Raw genomic sequence first — 22,449 nt, 5'->3', positions numbered from 1 at the left:
AAGACATTACCAGATATTCTTGGAAAATTAAAAAAAAAAGAGTAACAGATTCTCAGGCGCCTCAGGCTGTCTTTCTGCAGAGGACTCGAAGGTAGTGACCTAGAAGTTCTGCCCAGGGGGAAGACCAGCGTTAAGACAGGAAACTGCCATGTAACATTCATTGTTCATTCAGTGTCAACACCTTGTTTGTTCTCTAGTTCTGACCGATGTTCTCTTGCCTAGTTGAATTTCAGAAAGTCAAGATGTGCACCACAGCTTTTAAAGTCTTGAGTTTTTCAACCTAAGAACCTGACTATCAATGACATACAGCATATGTTCAATTAGGCTCCCAAATATATGGGATGATCCCTTTGGAAAGGACCCCCTTCCTACAACATAAAGACAGCTATATTTTCATGAATGAAGACTCATTTATACTGTATGAGAGAAATTAATAAGTGTGATTTTATAAACTCAACGTGTTGGTTTCAAATGCAAGTTATTGGCTTTTATATTGTTATTGCACTAAAGTAAAATATTATCTGGAAAATATTTACTTTGTATTAAGATGAAACTATGTTTTTTTTTACCCACTATAGTAACATTATAAAAAAAATTAACACTATACACTATGTACTCAACCCTGTAGTGTATGAATTTTATACGGTTAATTTGTCCTTCAACATCACAGTCTGATAGCCCCTCCCCGTCCGAATCCTCCAGGTATTTAAAGCGTACTTTTTCTATTTGGAATTTTCAGTGTGAACACACTCCTCACACTATTTATACTAGAAAATGTCACAGAATAGTGCATAATCACGCAAATTGGGACGCACCTCTTGATTAGCTGGTTCATGTGTGTTTAATTAGGACTGGAGCTAAACCAGGAGCAGGGTTGGACACCCCTGGCCTATATAATCCTGTTTATACCATGAGAGCTTGCCAGAATGGACAAGTTGTCATTGTCTTTTGCAGCACAAAAAAAATTCACTGAATGGATAAAAATAATGGTTCATTTCCTTTATTATATCTACAGGTCGTTAGAGCTAGAATTTTAAAGTAAAATCAAATTTACATTTATATGCGAGCACTATCTCTATGTGTCAATGCAAACTTCTCTACTACTGTATATAGTAGACGAAAAACAGTGTGACAAAATAAGTATGTCTGAATTCACAGTACTCAAAAGGTACCCGGATGACCTACTACTTCCGGCAAGATTCTGAAGTGTGTATACGACGGACTCTTTACTATCCCAAGAGGCAACGGGAGAGGATTTGTGAATGGCAGTGAAGCGAAGCAACTGACATAAGTATGTCACATGATAATGACAACATGGTGAATCTAGTACATACGGATTACATTCATAATATATAGAAGGTTCTATTTTAGCGATTGAGAAGTAATTACTTTTTCAAAATAGGTACACTGTAAAAAATGTTACTGCTATTTACTTAAAAAAATTATGGTAACAATATTACACATAATATTTTTGAGTAGTTAAAGCTTGATTTCATTCATGAAATCTACCTGAATAAATCATGTAAAATGCCCTAATTTATTTAGTCTATGACATAATGAATTACAATTTTTTAGTGAAATGTGCTTTTTTATTTGAAGTATGTTTTATTCTCAAGTGAATGGATATGACCTGTTTATATTTAACTTTGAGATATATTGTTTTATAAAAAGAATGTATGCTGCTAGGACAGCACAGAATCAAACTTGTTACTGCACTATCACTAGCAGAGTTATTGCTACATAAATGTAACAATATGCTTCAGAATATTTAAAAAATGTAGTTATTCACAACCTAACCATAAGCCCTACTCTTCTGCACAATGGTAACGATCAAAACTTTAACATAATAGAAACTCAGTGTCAAACATACCTGAACATTAAACATTAACAGATGTTTCCCTTTACTCAAAAACACATGAAATAACACTTAATTTCAAGATTTACTCTCCATTTCCAGCCATGTGCAAAGCATGCTGGGAACAAACAATGGTGTCTCTAAATAAAACCTCATAAATGAGCTAATTCTCTTAAAATAAATAGGTAGCCCCTTTTCCTTAATTTTATGAGGTTTATCAGTTCCTCAATTCAAGCCTTAAAATTGTGTATGTTTCCTTAGGAAAATGCATCTCTTAGTTTTATTAGTGAAATGTTCTCAATATTTTCTAATAAACACTGAACCACAATTTTCTTAATGAAATATACATAATATTTTTAATGATCACCTAAATTTTTTTAATGAAAATTACAAGACTCATGATTCATTTTTTACAGTGTATCTACTCAAGAGAGTATGCGATTTCAGATGGAGCCACTGTCTGTATGTGTGAGCGTGAGCTTCAATGAAGGCTCATTGAATGATACATTCATTTAGAATGCTGATTAAACTGATTGGAACTACCTATGCATTAACCAGTTTTATCTCATGCATTTCAGCCAGTCAGAATCCAGTATTCAGTCAGACCATTGTAAAATACTGTATGTATTTAATTATTTAAATTTCATACACAAATACATGAGCAGTTAAATGCTCATTTTCTGCTCCTTTGCAGCTCCCAGTTTGCAAAACCGTGATGGGCATCATCAAACATGAATAATCGCATGACCTAACCATTTACTAGTTACTTACTTTGAAGCATGGTACTAAGACTAAAGAGAATTCAGTTAAACTGACACAAATCCATAAAACAAATATAAATATATTTTGACAAAGCATCTTCATTTCTCTTTCAATAAATAATAAGTTAGAACTAGATGTCAAGTAGGAAGAAATAAGAGCAAATAGAGTGAAAGTGAGAGAAATATGAATGTGTGAGATAAGATAAAATAAACATTCTGTTTTTATTCAGACAAATAGAGTCAGAAAGTGTAAAGCCCTACAGAGAAGCGGCATTAACAATTCATAAAGGTTAAAATAACTGTTTATTCCGAAGATTTCGATGAAGGATGCAAAGAAACTCCCTGCTGTATTGCCATCTGAAGCAATTAAATCACAAACACTAAGTAAAGCATACACACTTATGAGCCACTTACACTCACTCATGATCTTTAACACACATACGCGCACACACATTACTGTGAAACATAAAATCAAGTTGCCGTTGCTTTAAATGAGCTGTTATGACTGTACAAAGATTCAAGGTTTAATTTTAAATATGAGCATGTTTTGTGTGGTAACCAGCTTTTGAAAATGTTCTCCCTCTCTCATACACAATCAATAAATCATAAAAAACACAAACTACAAGCTTAAACACACAATCATAGGACACGAACACAGATAATTAATTACCACAAATGTATTATTCATGCATACACACACAAACAACACACACAGATACACACTTTCAAAGTATTTTCATGAATTTTTCATTGTGCACAGAATAAGGACAGCTGTGTGGTTATGCGTACCTTTCTATCATCACAGCCTGCTATTGGATAAAAATGAGCAGTATATTTCCAGAATATCCTTTCTGGTTTGCAGTGTCTTCCAAAGATATTCAGACCCTTAATCAATGCTCTAATTGTACTATTCTAAATCCAATTTATTTCATGTGTTTTATTTGAAAGATAAAGATTTTCATGGCAAAAAATAAATGAATAGTATGTTTGACATATGTGAGACTTGTGTTCTATTTACATCACATCTAAACATCTAAAACACTTGCTGTGTCATCTAACTATAAAAATCCAACATAATTCCAAGATCAAGATTTTTGGCAAACTCTATTCTCCCATACAGACAAAAAAAAAAAAAAAAAAAAAAACCTTGCATACTTGCAGATAATATAATTAAATGCACTTACAAAAGAGTGAATTTTCATGATTTTGTGTCTTAACCTAATAAGTACTCTTTTAAAGAGTGCAAAATGCAATAATGTCAAATGAGATGTTTTACTTTAAAGTACATTAAGTAATTGTTTCAATAATATTTTGTCATGACTTAAAGCACACTTATTTTGACTAATATTCAAAAGAACATGTAAAGTACTTGATTATAAGTTTAACTTTAGTGTGTTAATATTACATTTAAAGTTAATATATCCTAATGTCCTAAATTTAGCTTCATTACTACAAATGTGTAATTACAAATACAATAAAAATTACATGAAAAGTTTCAATAGAAATTGCATTAATGTATACTTTAGTTTACACAAATGCTTGTCAGTAAATAAAGCAGACAATAGATATAATTCTGAAATGACATATAAAGATGTACCTTCAGTTGTAACTGCATTTAATATAAAGTTAAACTATAATTCATGTTCATTTATTTGCAATGCAATTAAGTGTTTGAAAACATTACATTCATTTCACACTTAAGTATGTTAGTTTAAAGTATATTAGTATGCTAATGTGTACTTAATTTTCACAAGGGTGAGTGGTGACCCTTCACAAGACCTGAACCCTTTCCTAGATGTGTTGGACACAAATGCTTGAATATTGTTTTGAACTTTTTCGTATTAACTTCTTCAACTGCTCTTTGTTTTTTTTTCATTTTTTTCATTTGGCCAACAGATTCACAACTTGAATAATAACCCATGTGTGTTTTTATCCAAAAAATATCATTTATTTAAGTTATACACAGGTAGCACCCAATAGTAAGGCCATTTTGTCCTATAAAGAACATTTCATCCGGTGACACAAATAGTGCATGCCATTTTAAAATAATTCAATATGTGTTTCAGTGCTTTAAAATACACGTATCACAGAGAACATAATTACATAAATTCATTAAAATAAGAGAACTGATTATGGGCCTTGAATGCTTTTCTAAGTAAGCTTTTCATGGATTTGTTTTTCTATCTGTTTTTGTTTGTTCTACTGTTATTTGAAACATAGATGTGGCCCTTACCTTATGAGGAACAGAAGGCCCACCGCCAAAGGGTGCCAAGCTGGCAGGAGGATCAGTGATGTAGGTTTTTTTCGGGGGAGCGGGCTGGTACCCTTGGGTGGGTGGAGGAGGGGCATGGTGACTTGGTTCAGCTCTCCATGTGTTCTGACCTCCATAACCAGGAGCTCCACCATAGTGCTGGTCATGGTAGCCTCCAGATGGAGCAGGGCAGAATCCCGGCTGAGGAGGCCCATATGCAAAGTCAGGGCCTCTGGGTTGAGCCGGCATGTACTGTACCTGGGCTGGACCACGGACCGGCTGCTGCTGGGGTCCAGGCTGGGCGGCCCTGACCTGAACATTGAAGGTTGGCTGGCTCGGAGTAGAGGCGGTGGTGTAGGATGCTGGGACAGGCTGGGGCGCAGGCTGGTATTGGGGGCGTGGAGAAGATGAAGCTGGAGGAGGGATAGTCGGAGGGGCCTGTGGTTTCGGGGTGGATTTTTTAGTGGCGGTTAGAGGGGGCTGGGTTGGGATGACCATGCGGCGATAGCCTGTAACAGGGGCGTTGGAGCCTGTCGCAGCTGGGCTGGCAGAATTCTATAAGAAATAAACAGATAAATTGACAGCCTTTTTTAAGTTTTTTCAAATATATATTTTTAAATAAATGAAGAAAAAAAAAATTATACATTAGCAGTTTATCAACACATACGTTTAATGATGACTTGACACACTTTTTGAATGTTTTTAAATTAATTAATACATTTAAAAGTTTGTTTTATAGGCCTGACCAAGGTGGAAGAATTTCCCACAATGCACAAATGCACACTCACTCACTCACCCACCCACTCACTCATTCACTCAAATACCCAGCCACCCACTCACTCACTCACTCACTTGCCCGTCCACCCACTCACCCACCTATTCATTCACTCAAATACCCAGCCACTCACTCACTCACTCACTCACTCACTCACTCAAATACCCAGCCACTCACTCACTCGTCCACCCACCCACCCACCTACTCACCCACCTAGTCATTCACTCAAATACCCACCCAGCCAGCCACTCACTCACTCACTCACTTAACCACTCACTCACTCACTCACTCACTCACTTAACCACTCACTCACTCACTTAACCACTCACTCACTCACTTAACCACTCACTCACTCAACCACTCACTCACTCACTCACTCAACCACTCTACTCACTCACTCACCCACCCATCTACTCACTCACTTAACCAACCACTCACTCACTCACTCACTCACTCACTCACTCACTCACTCACTCACTCACTCACTCACTCACTCACTCACTCACTCACTCACCCACTCAACCACTCACTCAACCACTCACTCAACCACTCACTCACTCACTCACTTGCCCGTCCACCCACCCACCCACCTAGTCATTCACTCAAATACCCAGCCACTCACTCACTCACTCACTCACTCACTCACTCACTCACCCATCCATCTACTCACTCACTCAACCACTCACTCAACCACTCACTCACTCACTCACTTGCCCGTCCACCCACCCACCCACCTAGTCATTCACTCAAATACCCAGCCACTCACTCACTCACTCACTCACTCACTCACCCATCCATCTACTCACTCACTTAACCACTCACTCACTCACTCACTCACTCACTCACTCACTCACTCACTCACTCACTCACTCACTCACTCACTCACTCACTCACTCACTCACTCACTCACTCACTCACTCACTCACTCACTCACTCACTCAACCACTCACTCACTCAACCACTCACTCACTCACTCACTCAACCACTCACTCACTCACTCACTCAACCACTCACTCACTCAACCACTCACTCACTCACTCACTCAACCACTCACTCACTCAACCACTCACTCACTCACTCACTCATTCACTCAATCACTCATTCACTCACTCACTCACGTCATCCATTCATTCATTCTCACTGCAGCACATTTAATTCAATTTCCAAATCATTAATTTAAAGGGAGCCAATTTAAATTCTGAATTTTGCCAAACCTTGATGGACATCAAGTTATACAACAGCACAAACCACTGAACTACTGTCATCACAGCTTGGCAACTGGCTGGTCGTTAACTAATGGTCGTTAACGATGGGACAGACATGTTACAATGAGAGGTGGTCCTAGTGAACATCAGGGGGCGTAGAACCTTCAAGCACCACAATTTAACCATCCCGCATCTCACAGCGCAAGTACAGTAATTATGCAGCCTGTCTACTACAGATCGATCCACAGGGCAAGTGCAACAACCATCAGTTGGTCGTGCCCAGACCATATCCACTCATAAACTATGGCTAATAAAGCTTTGAGATTTAGAGTCAAGAGTAGGGAATAAATTATTTTGTTAGACTGGACAGAGAGAAGTGATGGGCAGTCTGACGAGTGTAGAGACAATTGTGCTGATGCTAGCGGGCCGCATGGGACGGAGTCTAAATCAGAAAGATTTGTGTCCCTGGATTCCTGGGTGCTTTGGCTCTGTAGCTCTCCACAGAGAAGTCTATTCAATGTCCAACAATGGCTGTGTCACAGAGCCTGAGGACAGGCTTGATTTCTCTAGATGTAAAAAGATTACTGAAAATGAAAATAAGCACAGACCCAGTGACAACCATCAAAGATCAAAATAAATCCTAGCTGTAGAGCATTTGGTGCTTTGTCTGATTGAATTAAAAGACCAAAGAGATACTTCCATTCTATAATATTTGGCTGATTTTATTCATCTATAGAAGGTTGTTCTGTCATAACTAACCAGCTAAATGAAGACCAAAGAGACTCTAATTTCATGATGAAACGTTCAGTAATACACTTCATGATAGCACATCATTGCCTCAAGCAGAATTGCACGTTTTAAACACGTCTGTGAAGTGAATGTGCCTATAAAAATGTTTTAATCTTGTGGTGATGCCCATCTCTTCATGAATTCAGAGAGGAAGTGTTTGGTTGTGTGGGGAAAGGCACTGTTGCATCATGTACTTTAGATGGGTTTCATGGTTAAGGTGGTTTGCTGAAGTAAGTGGGTCAGAAAGACATTTTTTTATCCCGGGAATCTATGGTTAAAACCAACTGGTTCTATAAACGTGGTGACAGATTCTGTCACCTACTGTTAAATGGAAAAAAAGTCAAACTAAAATGTGCGCAAATTCTTTAGAAAACGTTTTTAATGTTAAAATGTGTTTTTGCTTTAAAACATCTTTTAACTGTAACTTGGAATACAAATGGCAAATGTATATATAGTAGTATATTATACAGATCTTGTAATTAATATTCTAAATTATATTCTTTCACACTTTAAACATTTATAAGAATTATTTGTTGTAAAATACACTATCTTTGACAAAAGATGTAATAAGTAAAAAGTTAAAACTGAAGTTGATGCAAATTGACAAAGCATGGCAGCCAATAGTAAGTTATTATTATTAATCAACTGTTATTTAGTGTGACCTTGAATGAAATGAGAGTGAAGATAAAATATAGTAATTTTATTTTTGAAAAAATGCTCAACACCATATTTTGCCAGCTTCAATAATCAGAGGTTTTATACCTGATATCTTGTACAACGTATTAAAAAATAGGAATTGGCTGATAACATACTGTATTGCCGTCTGTGCATATACTGTATAGCTAAAGAGGGCAGAAGTAAATGACTCCTCCAAGGTGACTGTGCCAGTTACAATTACATATTAGAAAATCAAAGTCTAATAGTCTGTTTCAAATAGATCACCAGTGTTAAATTCTCTATTATTGACCTACAAACCAGCTGTCATTAACCTATGCTTTTCTTTTTAGGTTACTGCCTTAAGTCAGAGAATGAGAAATCAATTACTGTCTCCATCACATGATGAGGAGAATGAAACTACATGCCTGAGGCAGAGGCTTGTTCTTTAAAGACATAAATACGGCCTGTTATTACTGCTCAAAACACTCTTGCATAGTCAGGAGTTTGTTTTCTTATTTTATCTCAAGCATAATACCTCAGGCTTCATGACACAAAAATCAGATAGACCCGAAAAAGGCCCCATGAAATATTTCACACTCTTAACTACCATTTTGCGTCTCAGTGATTAGGGCCGATGTATCTGTCTGCATGCAAATGTAAAATACCCTAAACGTGCCCTTCAGGAAGTGAAATTACTCAATTTAAATGTTTCATGCTATTTTAAATACTTGATATTATTAATTTATCTATAAAGACCTTAAACCCCAACATTTACTTAGCAGAGGGCTGGAAATGCAAATAGGACCCTAAAAATAATTATATTGTCATGGCAAATTATACACCCATTAGATTAGAGGAGAGGAAATCACTCCTTTATTTGAGGGTGAAATCATGGGTAGGAGAAGATTGCTATGAAATGGCACATCACAGATTTCCCTGTGCAAACAAATTAAGAAAGTTCTGTTCTATGGAAGTCTTAAACTATGTCAGTGAAACCATGGAAGTAGGCACATCTGTTCAGACTTCTGAGAGATACGAATTGTGTGTTAAAATTAATAAAGTGACATGGTTGCAGCTGTGTTGTATTGGAAGGATCCATGACCACAAGATTTTTAGTCAAACAGTGAAAGTCAATGGGGTCAATGGACCCATTGACATTCATACTTTAATTTTCATAGTTTCAAACTAGGGGCGTCAAAATATAACGCTACTGACGATAACTAGTGATATTGTGTAAATGCTGCACATAGAGTAATATTGTAAATAATCCAGCACCATCTGGTTGACACTCCAACACAGCAGGTGGCGGTATTGCAACATAATGCTGGTTTCAATCATAAAGCGTAAAAAATAAAATGATGCCGCAGCGTGTAGCTACTACTGCTGGTCAAAATGTCAGAGGACATGACAAGTGAAGGTGAGACATTCTATCTGCACTTGAAAAAAAGTTTTGGGGGTTCTGTAAAAGAAACAAAAACAAGATAAGGTGTTTGACACAGGAAGTGCACATCAAGCTCTTTTTGTATAGTTACATTTACAAACACTCTCTCCGCCTCCTCCATTTTTATTTTTGAGTGTGATCCATTGGCCAAAAGAAAACACAAAAAGGTAAGATTTAAGAAATTGACAGATAGATACTTATTTTTTATTTATTTTTATTTCTAAAGATATTGCAATACTAACGTAATTGTGAATTCATTTAGCCATTATAAATGTGTGGAAAAAATCTTATATTATTACAGCCCTATTACAAATGAAAACCAGATGAAACATTATTCACAATATATTAAAGGGATACTTCACCGATTAGCATTAAGCTTTGTTTCTGTAGAAAGCCGGTAGTATTTTCGAATGACCGTGCTTCCCTCCCTCATGTCCCCCTGAGACGAGAGATTTCTGTATTGTGTGTCTGGAAAAAAAACCCTCTGATGACGCAAAAATCCAGTTCCACATGTTTTCAACCCGCCCATAGGGGGTGGGATCTCACGATAAAACGCCGTCTTTTCAGTTTCGAGTCAACTAGTAGCCTAGTTGTATCATTTCTTCTGATACTGCCCTCTGTAACCGGTAGGCGTGGCTTGGGAGTGGCCTCGTAGGACAGCAAAGCAAGTGCATTCTGGGAGTTGTCTTTCATCCACATGAGCCAAAAACTTTTTTTCTGGCTTTTCTCAGTCTAGAAGTCACCAACTTCTAAAATAATTTCACATTTCTACTACATAAATGACCCAATTTAAATACACATTCATCTTTCCAGCAGTGAAATATCCCTTTAAATATATATATATATAAATCAGGGGCATGCGGCCTGTATAAACTGCAAGCTGTGAATGCTTCGTGGACTCACTAATTAGTATTAACACTATAAATTACTATAAATTTCCTTGTTGAGGTGTGCAATAAAGCTTACATGATAACATTTTAATTCAAGGCACTGATGTTTGCCTACAGAACAGCTATTGGCTCTGCACCCCTATACCTAACTCACTACTTCAGACCTATGTGCCCTCCAGAAACTTGCGTTCTGCAAGTGAATGGAGCCTTGTGTTGCCACGCTCTGTTGTTATGTATCGTCATAATTTTTTCGAATTCTCATTGGTTTGCTGGCAAATGGGGGATTTCATATGCAGGGAAAGCAGTCCGTGAATCACTCGCCCAAGAGGAAAAATGTGCTGTTGCTGCCAGATATCGATCAACGAAAATCACATTGTATTTGATACAGAACTAACTAGACTAAATCTAATGAAAACAAAAGTCATAAATGAAACAATTTTCATAGTATTTAATTTTCTCGATTTTACGAAAAATTATAAACTATTAAAGAAAGACCTTATTACCTTATTGTAAGTAGACTTATAGGCCCTGTTTACACCTGGTATTAAGATGCGTTTTGGTCGATCGGATCACAAGTGAACAACGCTAAATACAGGTGTAAATGGGGTCTAAAACGTTTTGAGCTTGTCCACTTTTGACCACTTCCAGAGGTAGTTGAAAACGCTTTCGACAGGATTGCTTTCTTAGTGTAAACGCTCATGTGATCAAACAGCCGCAAAAGACCGCCTATTCTCCGCCTACTGACCTAACCTTATGGGAAGTGCGCTAGACAGACGGGGATTTAAACTATGTCAGCTAAAGACCCAAGTTTGGTTTGAAGACGAAAAACGTACCAAGCACAATGTTCTCTCACCATTCCTGATTTCTAACTTGTGGCTGTCAGAGCAGAAACTAAAGCTGCTGCTCTCCATATGGTTTTCCGTCGTCTCCGGGCGCGTACATATGTAAATTGCACGAGCTTATTTTATCCATTAGCTCAAAAGATCTGAAAAAATCCATACATTTACCCTCCCCTCGAAGAAATCAGGCCAGAAGTGATTGAAAGTGGACAAAAGAGACGGATTAAAACACCAGGTGTAAACAGGTATGTGTCTCCCTTATCTACTTGTGATCCGATTGACCAAAACGCATCTTAACACCAGGTGTAAACAGAGCCTTACTGTAACTGTCCGAGGCTGTTAATTGATAGGCTATGCATTTGTTAAAGTCATTTCAACTTGTTTTTTAAAGAATACATATATTTTATTTCTAATAGGCTACTATTTATTATATTATTATTATTTTTTTAATAAAAAAAATACTTCCAGTTGTAAGAACTGATTTTCCTGCTAAAACAAAACGCACCCTGCAATAAAGCCATAAAATGCACCCTGGACAGCAGATAGCAAAGACAGAGCACAGAACCTTGTCCTGCCCAAACTTATCTCCTTGTCCCCTTGGTTGACTTCAACTCATCCCCCCTCTCCCTCCTCAAGGCACTGCAAGTTCATTAAGAATGTCTATATAACACATATGGTGTATCTTGTGAATATGTTGTTTTTCCTTTTCATGTTTGATGTCATTTAAAAGGAAGCAGGGCGATTGGTAAAATGGTCTTAATTTCATTGCAGTCATTGGTTTAATGAGAAAGATTGAGAACTTAGGATAATCCTGTATCTCTCTGGCTGATAGCTCTTTACGATATCCCAAGAAACCAGGTGCTACCCCCCTCGGGTACATGGATTGGCCCAAACAACTCTAAACAACATTTGCTTAACCCCCCTTCTGTTCTGATCTGGTATTTAAGGTGAGGGGACAGAGCAATCTTTGGGAATCTTTTACCAGGAGAATCCCCCGCACAGTAATACATGTCAGTATTTTCCTGTTGGAAAACCCTAACACATTACTGTGTGTCTTTGTCAGGAAAACATTACTTACTTTTAGAGTCATCTTTGAGTAAATGATGTCATATATTTTTTTAATTGGCTTTTAATAATTTACTTCTGTAATTGGCATGAAACATTTGTACCTGACAAATAAATGTTACATCTTGATTTATTCTGCATTCTTTTGAAATCATTATTTCCAGTAGATTAATGTGTAGTCTGGTGTTTCCGCAAATTTTGTCCAGAATAGATCAAACTGGAGGCACTTTGAATGGACCATGGGGCACATCTTAGATAGACCTCCTGATTTCTGACTATTCCCTGACTTAGCATGTTGTACGCTGCAAATATTATAAAAAATTACACCTATGGGTCTGCAGTGAGCGGCTGCATTGGGTAAAATATTTGCACTGCACCCTCTGACTATTTCAGGACTGGCTAGTTTGTGATCGTGAGCGCGCAGTCGCGACGTGACGTCTCAAAGCGACACTAGGTCCGTGATGAACGAATAATTGAAAGTATGGGATAATCAGAATAATCAAAGATCTAAATTAATTCATAATCAATATTTATGATTATTTTCTAATCAGAAATACGATCTAAATTTGATTATCATTTGAAATTGGAGTCAGATTACGCATAGAGCTAAAGTAATACTAAAACTAAGTTCCAATAAATTAAGTGAACTTCACTGGATCGCTGAAAAGACATACACGCTTTAAACCTTCGCCAGGCCGTTGGATTCCGTCATTGGGCTAATGGATGGTCCTTACACAGTATACATTTAATTGACACCTGCCATGGTGTTTCTTATTTGTTGTCTCTGGTTTAGATCTGAGTGTGGCATACTGTTTAAAGGTGCAGTTTGTAATTTCTGTTTAGCTGTGTGTATATATATATATATATATATATATATATATATATATATACCCATCCAAAGTATCTGCATTGGGCTGATTTCTTTTACGATGCACCACCCAACCACTGATATTTTATATCTATATATAATTTATTTATCGTGTGTGTGTGTGTGTGTGTGTGTGTGTTCCACAGAAGAAACTAAGTTTTGGAACAGCATATGGGTGAGAAAATGATGAACTATCCCTTGAACTAAAACTTAAACGCCAGGACAGGCAGATCTAAAGCATATGCTACTAACTAAAGATTAACATTACCAACAAGATGTACATTAAAAGTTATAAGAGCAGTGCATATGACCAACTGTTGTAACCTAACCTTATTGTATGACCGTTTGGATATGCACACATCACACACATTCGCACACATTAACACACAAACCAGCTCTGTAGTGAATTAAACCAAATCAAAGTGTGAAGTGAACCAGTAGTCCAGTAGCTTCTCTGAACAGTCACTTACTTAATAAACTTACTTTTCCCCTAAAACTCATGATTCAGAATGACTTTTACAAACAACTTAAGTGTGAAATTTCTCTGTAACTCCAAGGAAAGGCTTTTTGACACATTAGAATAGATTAGGAGCGAGCGTGCAGGGCTTGAGGGCCTGGGTAAATCTGTTAACTTCGCATTTCAAACCGAAAGGACGGATGGGGGGACTTGCAATTGTACAATTCAGAGGGGAAAACCCTAGCGCTACAAAAAGAGAAGTTCCTCTCTCCACCTTTTTGTTCTGTATACATGCTGTGTCTGAACAAATGGGAGAGACGTCTCCCTTCGGCCTCCCGGACTGCGGGTCAGGCAGGATCAAAGTGCGAAGGAAGTCTGTCAGCAAGAGAAGGTCTGCGTGTCCCGCCCTTGTTACAGTATGTTCAGTCAGCTTTGCTTATCCATGTCACAGTCAAAGCTGTCGATACGTAGCAAGTGTCGTCTCTTTAGGGGCTCAGATGCACTCGCACAAAGAAAAGCAGACGGGCACGGAGTATTGCGACCATCTCCTTCCACACACATTAAAAAACAGTCTCTACTCTCTAAACTCAAGCAGTTTGAGCACCCGTTTTAGAAAATAGGTTAAGCTATATTAAATAGGATTCAAGATGTTCCACAGACAAAGGCCTCGTGCTGTTTTGAACTCTTGTCCAATTGAATATAAAATACATGTGGGTGAAAAAGTGAACATTCCTTCAGTAATCAAATGTCAAGCTCTGAAAACCATGTGAAACCAAAGAATCCACTTAGGTAATATTAGTTTCCCTTTGAGTCTGAGCGGAAATGGACTCTCTGCAGAACTAGAACAGTTTCATAACCACTGGGCACACACACATACACAATCTTAAACTGATTATCCCTAACAACCTGACAGTCTTTAAGGTCAAGTAAATGTCTTAAACTGCACTCTCAGAAAAAAAGGTACAAAAGCTGTCATTGTGGCGGTACCTTTTCAAAAGGTACACTTTTGTCTAAAGAGTGCATTGTAGTCCCTCAAAGGTACATATTGGTACCAAAAGTGTACATATTAGTACCTAAAGGGCACATATTAGAACCCTTTTGAAGGGTACTGTCCCAGTGACAGCTTTTGTACCTTTTTTTCTGAGTGTGTGTGTTCTTTTTTTGGGGAAAGATCATAAGTGGTTTAAGCAGAACCCGATCGTCACATATGGAGTGTGTTTAGATGCTTACATCTTCCTTACATTTTCATAATTGCTCTGTAAAGAATATCATGTTAAATGTATGGTAAAAATAAAACCAAGCTGTGGTTGCCAGGAATTTACTGCAAAAACTATGGTCACAATGTTTCCACTATTACGGGATGGCATATTGGTGCCTGTGTATTTTACAACCTATATTTTCACTAAGTTACATGATAAGTATTAGAAATACTTGAACTACTAAAATCTAGTTTGTACATTAAAATGTACTGATACAAATCATAATAATACAGGCGGTACAATAGAAAGCCACATGATGAATCAGAGTTCATTGAAAGTGGCCTGTCCATAAAACACCCTAATGTACTGTACATTACCATTAACAGAAATGAAACAAAATGATTTATATAAAACATAATCATATGTGATGTGTCATGCATGTCCTTGTACTGTTTTTACTTATACATTTGACTGTATTTAACCAGAATAATACTTTTGCCGCCGGCAAAATTGGGGACGTGTATTTGCTGCCTTTTACCGCTAAGTGGCATTATAATCACAGACTTTGAAAAGTGTCAGTTTATTCTCTCTATTATGTAGCAGATAAATTCAAGTGAAACACTGTAGTTAAACAAATTCATAATCACAATACTGAAATTACAGTACGAATTTAGAACTGAAACAAATGTAGGCGTCTATTATTGCATCAAATTTAAGCTAAGTAGGCTAAACGTTAACATTGTGTGCCCAGTTTTTCTACAATTTAGAAAGGCTACGCATGCCAATCCGTTATGTGTCTTATACTTCATGTTATTTTAATTTGTTAGTAGATTTATTAACTGAAACATAACACTGAAATAAACTAAACTAAACTAAACTAGCTAAGCTAAGATTGTAAAATTAAAACATTGTCAGGACTTGCTAACAGATGTTAGTCGGCAGCATTTGTGTTTTTGCTTTCTTTATTATATTAAGAATTAAATAGGCTTACAGTAGGTTGTTAATAGATAATGAAAACATTTCAACATAAAACAAATGTTAAACAGGTAAGAATTTTCACCATATATGGTAAATGAAACTTACCGTTAAATAAAAAGTGATTTTTTTTGTGCCCAAACATGAAAAGAGTTCTGAATCTATCGTCACCTTTATTCTCAAACATTGTGCCTTCTCTTAATCAGATAAGTCAAGTGAAGGTTTACCAGGAGGCTGTAATTGTGACTGAAGCAAGCACGATATCAATCACAAAACTGTCCATCAAAGACACTGTTCTCAGAAAAACTTTCATTTACACGATTTGAGTGGGAGTTTGTTTTTTTGAAATTCCACATAGGTGGCTTTCATCTCTCCCCTTCTGTTTCTTTATGAGCTTTCGTTCCTCGCCTAATCATGTTCTTCAATAGTTTCACAGAAACTACAGACAGAAAAAAGTTATTCTTCAGAGGGTTTATGCGTGACCATGATACCAAGACATCAAAGATGTCAAAGCAAAGCAACGAGGAGGATCGCATTTGAATATGGTACACATTTATCCACAAAGCATGATTTCAGGGAAATATTACTAATACTACAACTAATAATACTGATAATATCACCACTGACTGCTGAACATCATGATTCGAGAACATCAGTAATGTATGAGAATGTATTATTCAATGAGCACTATTTTGAACTCCCCAGCCGTGATAACAGCCATGAGTATCACCACATTGAGTCAACTCTGTACTTCATGCATCTCTTTTTGAGCAGTCCCTCAGGGCCCATAATGTCTATCATGTCGATCTCATGTGGTAATTCACCCATTAAATACGCAACGCACAAGAAAATATCAGAGAACCTGTCCGCATGATGTTTCTTATCCACTTAGAACATGCTAGATGGCTTATTGCATTCATATTCACCTAAATCATTTTCATAATCAATATTTTTGCCTTGTTTTATTTTTCCTTGATAAAAATAAATACATTTAATGCAGAAGGAAAACGTTTTAAATGGGTCATGAACTGGCTTTAAAAAAAATTATATTGTTGTCTGAGGTCAACTTATGACATTCGCTTGGTTTTTACATTCAAAAACATCAAAATGATTAAGTAATAGGCTATTTTCTAGCCTGGTTTTGAGCCTAGCTCCTGAAATGCTCGGTTTTAATGGGCGTGCCGCATTGAAGACTTGGGGCCCTATCTTGCACCCAGCGCAATTGACTTTGTACACCGACGCATGTATCATTCCTATTTTGCACCCGCGCACAGCGGACTTTTCCCTCACACGCCGGTAAACTAGGGAATTAACTTGCGCTCCCGGGGGCGGTGCAGCGAAAAGAGGAGGCGTGTTTCGGCGCAAACGTTCCCTGATGCCAGTTCCGCCACTGACCAGGAAAAACCTAGTCTAAAGTCAGTGGCGGGTTGCGCATGTTATTCATATGCTATTTTAAGGGCGCATGCTTGGCCATAATCAATGTAGCGTGTGCACAACGCGCATACACTTTGATTCTCTCATCTACACAGAAGCAGCAGTTTTCATTTTTGCAAATCATACATTATTAAATGTATTAACACACGAGGGAAATCATTGTTGTGTCCATGAAGATGTGAAAAAATAGGCAAAATTCTAGCTTACACATTTACCCAAATTATTATAAGCCTGTTTAACCGAAGCTAATTTGGGTGGGTTTCTCCCATCCCCAATGTCACTTCTCTGTGTTTTACGGGCCTGATGAGAACGTCGGTCTCCTCGGCTGTGAACCGCTCCTGGCGTGCGCCCGGCAAATCCGCCGTTGTAATAGCAATCCGCCATGGAACAAGCGCGCCTGCTCTTAAAGGGAATGTGAGATGTCGCTCTGATTGGTTTATTTCACGTTACGCCCAAACCACACCTATGAGTAATGAAGCTACTTCAGACCAACCCATTTTAGATTTGCGTCGGGCGCAAGAGTCATTTATCCCGCCGGTATAATCGCAACAGCGCCCAAGACCCGCCCACAAAGTTACTTGCGTTTCGCGCTTGATACTTGCGTTTCAGATCGTTAAAATAGGGCCCACATAAGTAAACGCCCACTGCTATGATTGGATAACAGTTCTGCATATTATAATGAGTTTCATGTAATGCGAATCGGTGGGCGGGGCTAAACAGGCAGTGTTGAAGTAGGCGTTGATCTTCTTCTGCGGAGGCGGTGTTTGATACCCTTTGACGTCATAGATCCCCACTTTGAAAAACCTGTCGTTCGCTGTGCCTGGTGTCAATAAAAGCTTTTATTGGACTAACAAGGAAGTTTTCAGTTCTGAAAATTACAGGATATTCTTATAGTATGATGACCTCTTATATGTCAAAAGCTCAAGGAAAATTTTATTTCTCAGTTCATCACCCCTTTAAAGTAATAACAGAACATCTAAAAAATCTGAATGGTTTATGCTAAAAACAAGAAATAAAATGAAAATATTTTATTCTTCAGAAAATGTGTTTACTATACACATTTATATACATCATTTTACTGTAAAACAAGGCAAGGGTTATGCTAATAAAATAGCCAAAGTTTATGCTATCACTTTCATCCTTTGGAAAAGAGCAGCCTGGATATTCTTCAGCCAACTTCTGCAACTTCTCTAAAGTTATATGGAATGTTGTAGGCTTGAAACAACATGAACTAACAACAGTTTGACAAAAATGTACATTTTTGACTGGCTATGTGTCTAGTATATACATACATCATCATTTTATTGTAAAACAGGTTTATGCTAATAAAAGAGCCAAAGAGCTAAATAATAATAATAATAATAATAATAATAATATTAAACAAGGATAAAAAAAAATAAAATAATAATTTTACTGGAAAACAATGCTAAAAAAAATTGCCAAAGGATTAATTTAATACTAACAGGATTAAAAAAAAAAGAGATATTCTCAGAAATATTTTCTTCTCTAGGAAATGTATGGACCTTTAGATAATTTTACTGGAAAACAAGACAAAAATGATTGAATAACTGATTTCTTGCCGATTCGTGTTTCAAATACTCCTGGCTATTGCTGACGTATGGATGCACACTCTTGATACCTAGTCCGAGAGGTCATGTCCAGGTCAAACATGATTCTCACTAAGTCATCAGATTTCGCGATGGCCAATCAGTGCTTTCACTTCTCTGTGGGAGGAGGAGGTTGAGTCCTTGCTAATGTTTGGTGACAGAGCTTTTGAGAGTGAGCTGTTTAGCGGTGTTACTCAGAGGGCAAACATTGTAATGTAAAAAGGCAGGTCCCAATGACGGCTTCAGCATCTCCGACCAACAGCCGGGCTACGCGATTGGTCGGATGTGTGTAAAACAGACACACGAGCGATAGTATGCAGTTTATTAGACTAACGCACAGTGACTGGCTACATGGAGTGCCAGCGGGCACGCTCCTTTCTCCACAGTTGGCTGCTTCTGTCAAAACTCTGAACCTGCTACCATGTTGACCTTAAGGTCAATGACTGCCACAGGCAGTTGGGCACTGCATTCCCACTGGCCCCCTCCTACACTTTTATCCCTATCTCTGTATCCCACTGCGTTTTTTTCTTGTCTCCTTCAATCTCCTTCATCTTGTTGGCTGCAGCCTGTTCAGTCTTAGAGGGAACGTTCAACACAAAAAAGGTGCAAATGGTTTAAAACTCCATGACTCCAGTTAATTAAAGGAAATGTTCAGGCAAAAATGAAAATTCTACCATTGTCCACTCACCCTCATATTGTTTCAAAGGACACAAAGGTTTTTTTGTGTGTTTTTTTGCAATAAAATGAAAGCAAATCGGAACAGGAGCTGTCAAGTTCCAAAAAAAGGTAGAAATGCACCATAAAAATAGTTCATTATGACTCATGCACTCTGTTCCAAGTCTTCAGAAGCCATCCGATAGCTTTATGTAAGGAGCAGACCGAAATATAAGTTGTTGTTCACTGATACTTCCGTATAAGATGAACATAAGAACTTCTTGGCTTGCATGCTGGTGGTAACAGTGCAGTTGATGCTTTAGAGGAAGAAGGCAGCAATATTTTCAGTGAATAACAACTTCAGTTTGTTCGTCACAGGAAATTTAAATATGTTCCTCGCACAAAGCTATCATACAGCTGCAAAGAAGACTATTGCGTATGGACAACTTTCTGTTTTATTATGTGTGCGAAATTAAAGCCATAACTCCTCCTCGTCACCTGTCAGATATTGATTATTGATCGTGTCTCTTCTGTCTGTGATGTTTTATGAGGAATACTGGAATAATGAGCAGGAAATGTTTCTTAACAGCTTTGTAATCAGACACTAATGATGCTCATATTAAATAACAATTTTCAACAATAACACCAAATTATGTTGTTGTTTTTTAAATAACATTATGTCTTTTACTCTCTAACAATCTAAATTACTAATGTTGCTCTATGAATACATTAAAGAAATGCTCTGTGTCTAAATATGATGGTTATGGATAGAATGCAAATGACTCAACCGTATGAGAGGAACATTATTCATTAATTTTCTTATTTCCTCTTTCTATCAATATATCTGTCATGTGGCGGTGTTGACAAATTAGTGAATTTGATTATTATTTATCTAAACAACGTTATCACTCAAAAAACATGTATTTTGCAATTTTTGTGTAGCAGCTGAGCAGTAATGTGAAATATGTATTGTCTTCCTTAGCAGGAGACGGACAACAGGATTATGTCTCAGAGTGGCAACTAAGCTGACAATAGCTTTAAGCAGCCGCACACCTCCTCCTTTCTATTTACAGGAGAGATAAGAGGAAATTGGGAGAACGAAAGAATGAAAGGCAGGCGACTGTTCTTCTATGACCTTCTATACGTTTGGAATAGCATGCTGTCTGCAGAGCAGAGAATGCTACGGTACATTTAAACATGGTTAAATGATGCATAACGTGTCCATAAATTATTTTTTATCAAGATTTTTGTGGAAATTGTACAGTCAAACCAAAAGTTATTCAGACACCTTGCTATCCTAACTTACATAAATGAACTATAGTGTCCTGCACCAACTAGTAAAAAAAATAATAACATATGGTGTCTGAATAATTTTTCGTTTGACTGTACATGAATGTTTAAAGGGAAAGTGTATATCTTAAGTGTCGTGACTTGTAACCGCTTCATTTAAAGCAGTTTTAATATTAAAGCATTATAATTAGTTAGCGGTAAATTCTCTTACCACATACCGTGAAAAACTGTAATATATCAAATTTTATAGTAAAATGCAGTCAAATTTAAAGTTTTTAGAAGTGAAGAAGAACAAGTAATCTTATAATTCACAGTGAAAAACCCTAATGGACATTCAGATCCCTGTGTGACAATTCACATTTGATGGTTTATGATTAAAATTATTCTTAAGTTGTTTTTTTTTTCTTTTCTTACAATTTATAATGTTGTTAAATGAATGTTTATTGAATTATTTTAGTGTAATGTGTTCAATCTGTAAAACCTAAAATGTTCCTACCGATTTTTTTTTTACGATGAAGTTCTGCATGGCAACCACAGCTGACTTTTGTTTTTAACCTAAATTTCACAGATTTGTTAGGTAATCTGTATGCTAGAGTACTTTCTAAAAGTTTAAATAAACCTAAAATAAATGTTTAAAAAAAATACAAAAAAATAATAAAACTTCTAGCTGACATACAAATTTAAATGGACAGCATTTCTTATATGGTAAAGCAGATCAAACATACTGATGACTCATCATGCACTACACACATTTTTGTCCAATCAAATGCTCTCTAGGATGAGAATGTCCCTTCCCTGCAACCGAAAAATAAGTAACAAATCATGGTTTAGGGCTGTGAAAGAACTAAAATCTATTGTATGTTTACAACAAAAAGGGACAAGCCCTTTGATACGTCCTGTCTAAATTTTCTGTTTAGCAATTTTATGATGCTTTTTTTAAATCATCATTTTACATGTGCTAGTTCATTTTAAATGGTCTTTTGGAGTGAATGGAAAAATAAATAAATAAACTTGTTTTAAAGTTTAGCATTAAACATTATAGCATGTCACGCCACAGGACCTTTCAGAAGTATTTTGTTTTGACTACTTGTTTATGAAAAGGGTGGTTGATTATGATTTCACTTTTCTAACTTTAGTTAGTGTGTAATGTTGCTGTTTGAGCATAAACAACATCTGTAAAGTTACAATGCTCAAAGTTCAAAGCAGATATTTTCTTTTAAAGAAAGAGAACAAGGAGTTCTCTTTTTAAGGAGAACAAACGGCTGGTAGGGACTACACAACATTCCTCCTGGGTTAGTGACATCACTAACCCTAAAATTTACATAAACCCCACCCCCGGGAACACGATTTATAGATTATCAAGACAGAATATGGTAATCAATGACTAGAAGATAACTACACATAAGCTACATAAATTCATCAACTAACCATTTAGAA

General features: G+C 37.0%; 1 protein-coding gene across 2 annotated transcripts in view; it reads right to left on the bottom strand.

Annotated features, from left to right (window-relative positions):
* lpp (LIM domain containing preferred translocation partner in lipoma) overlaps positions 1-22,449 on the bottom strand; it is a 198,368-nt gene that overhangs the window by 67,784 nt on the left and 108,135 nt on the right. For both annotated transcript variants that reach the window (XM_084425934.1, XM_084425935.1), the window contains one exon: positions 4,850-5,422. In XM_084425934.1, the coding sequence (XP_084282060.1) occupies positions 4,850-5,422 (573 nt within the window). The remainder of the gene's footprint in view (positions 1-4,849; positions 5,423-22,449) is intronic.

Source organism: Rutilus rutilus (assembly GCF_951802725.1).
Source record: "Rutilus rutilus genome assembly, chromosome: 12".
Classification (NCBI taxonomy): Eukaryota; Metazoa; Chordata; class Actinopteri; order Cypriniformes; family Leuciscidae; genus Rutilus; species Rutilus rutilus.
Note: the sequence above shows the minus strand (reverse complement) of the source record. Positions and strands in the feature narration are given on the sequence as shown.